General features: G+C 35.0%; 1 protein-coding gene across 1 annotated transcript; it reads left to right on the top strand.

Moving 5' to 3' along the window:
* Nucleotides 1-478: 478 nt before the first annotated feature.
* On the top strand, nt 479-1,636 carry LOC120277637. Its single transcript, XM_039284494.1, has one exon. It carries the CDS (start codon nt 479-481, stop codon nt 1,634-1,636), a length of 1,158 nt encoding a protein of 385 aa, XP_039140428.1.
* The last annotated feature ends 1,051 nt before the right edge of the window (nt 1,637-2,687 follow it).

Here is a 2,687-nt window from a genome sequence, read left to right as displayed (position 1 = left end):
AAGAGAAGAAGAGGATTTTTTTTATTACTTTTTTATTATTTTATTATATTATATTTCAATTTTAATTTTTTTTTGCATTTCTCGTTTTTTTCCTTCTCTTTTCCTTTTTTTTCTTCCAATTTAGATCCTTGTTTTTGTTATTAGTGTTTATTTACATATTTTTGACATGTTTTTTTTTAGGGCTTATCAACTCTTATTTGAAAAGAAATCACACAAGTGATCTCTAACATTACTTCATCAACCCGACTAGTGAATAGTGGGTAAGAACACTCCCATTTATTGCAATTGGATGAGAAACTTTGTTTGTTGAATACTTGTTTTATGCAATATCACTTTCTAGTTTAATGCAATAACTTATTTAATATTTTTTTATTAAAGGAAAGCATGCAATAACTTATTTAAATATATGTAATGCCCATGGCTTTTTTTTTCCTTTTCTAAACAGTTAAAAGTGATGAGTAATAGAAATAGCAAATGGATGGCTCTCCCAAGAGCTAGTGAGGCATATATTAGAGGAGTTGATGGTTTTCTAGATATGGCTTTTCAAAGGACCGCACAAGGACAAGAAATACTTTGCCCGTGCAAAAAGTGTTTGAACCGTAATTGGTATTATAGAGCAACAGTAAGAGAACACTTGATAGTCTATGGTTTCATAGAAGGCTATACTGAGTGGGTATTCTATGGAGAAGGATTGTCAATGTATTCTGAAGGATTACCATCACATAGTAATGAAGGACTTGATCCTCTTGATAACATGGATGATATGTTGCAAGATATGTATAGAGATGTAGCAATTGGAGGGCAAAACCTCCCAAGGATTTGTGAAGGTCCTAATACGGAGGCAAAGAAATTTTACAAGTTAATGGAGGAAGGCCGACAGGAGCTTTATACAGGGTGTAAGAGTTTCTCAAGGCTTTCTTTCATCGTTCGATTATATCTTTTCAAGTGTCTCCATGGGCTAAGTAATGTGGCATTTGGTAACCTTCTAGATTTATTAAAAGAAGCTTTTCCTGATGCTACAATTCCGAATTCTTTTAATGAAGCTAAGAAGACAGTGAGAGATTTAGGTCTTGATTACAAAAAAATACATGCATGCCCAAATGATTGTATGTTGTTTTGGGATAAGCATGAAGAAGCAAATAATTGTCTTTTATGTGGTGCTTCTAAGTGGAAATTGGAGGATGAATTTGCAAATGATAATGCTAAATCCTCCACTATACCTGCTAAGGTTTTACGATACTTTCCTCTTACTCCTAGGCTACAGAGGTTATTCATGTGTGAAGAGACAACTACTGCAATGAGATGGCATGCAACAGATCGTCCGAATGATGGAAATTTGAGGCATCCGGCTGATGCCAAAGCTTGGAAAGATTTTGATAATTTGCATTCTGAGTTTGCTCAAGACCCTCGCAATGTGAGGTTGGGACTTGCAAGTGATGGGTTCAATCCATTTCGAACGATGAGCATTTCACATAGCACATGGCCCGTTGTGTTAATCAATTACAATTCATCACCATTGGTTTTTATGAAGTCTGAATATATTTTCTTGTCTATGATTATTCCAGGTCCTAGATCACCTGGTAAAGACATTGATATCTACATCCAACCTTTGATTAGAGAGTTGAAGCACTTATAGGAAATTGGTGTTGAAACATATGATGCCACAAGCAAACAAACATTTCTCATGCGGGTGGCATTATTATGGACAATTAGCGACTTCCCAGCTTATGTTATGTTATCAGGATGGAGCACTAAAGGAATGTTAACATGTCCTTATTGTAATTATGGGACTTGTTCCAAATATTTGAAGCATAGTAGAAAATATGTTATATGGGTCATCGGAGATTTTTAGCTCGAAATCATCCTTGGCGTCATAACAAGACATCGTTTGATGGTACTGTGGAGTTGAGAGATGCCCTGATCCATTTGTCAAGTTTGAATATTGCACAAAAGTTATCAAATCATGTGAATGTTTTTGGCAAGACACAAAAATAGAAGCCACATGATAAAAATGATCCATGGAGGAAAAAGTCCTTTTTTTTTTTAGTTGTCATATTGGGAGAAAAATACTTTGCGCCATAATTTGGATGTCATGCACATTCAAAAAAATGTTTGGGACAATTTGTTGGGGACACTATTAAATTTGGTTAGGAAAACAAAAGATTATCTAAAAGCACGCCTTGACCTTGAAGAAATGGGTATAAGGAAAGAGCTTCAACCTACTCGATTAGATGGATGCAACAAGATTCAATATGGTAAAGCTTGTTATTCTATGAGCCCACATGAGAAAACCCTTTTTTGCAAAGTCTTCAAGAATGTAAAATTACCACAAGGGTTTGCATCAAATATTTCTCGATGTGTGCAATTGGATGATAAGAAGATTCTAGGCTATAAAAGCCATGATGCTCATGTTATGATGCAATATTTACTTGGAGTTGTTGTGAGGAAGACATTGCCTAAAAATGTTGCCATTGTCTTAATCGAGTTGGGTGATTTTTTCCGGGGTATATGCAGTAAAGTTGTGAAGATACAGGATCTTGATCGGTTGGAGAAGGAAATTATTGAAATTCTTTGTCGTCTGGAAATGACTTTCATCCCAAATTTTTTTGATATAATGGTGCATTTTACTATTCATTTGGTAAATGAAATCAAACTTGGTGGCCCGGTTCATTGTCGTTGGATGTTCC

The sequence above is a fragment of the Dioscorea cayenensis genome, chromosome 15 (assembly GCF_009730915.1).
Source record: "Dioscorea cayenensis subsp. rotundata cultivar TDr96_F1 chromosome 15, TDr96_F1_v2_PseudoChromosome.rev07_lg8_w22 25.fasta, whole genome shotgun sequence".
NCBI classification, from domain to species: Eukaryota; Viridiplantae; Streptophyta; class Magnoliopsida; order Dioscoreales; family Dioscoreaceae; genus Dioscorea; species Dioscorea cayenensis.
This window is presented reverse-complemented; position numbering and strand designations above follow the sequence as displayed.

Excerpts from the sequence above, each read along its gene's own strand:
- LOC120277637 (XM_039284494.1), top strand. The coding sequence starts at position 479 with ATGGCTCTCCCAAGAGCTAGTGAGGCATATATTAGAGGAGTTGATGGT.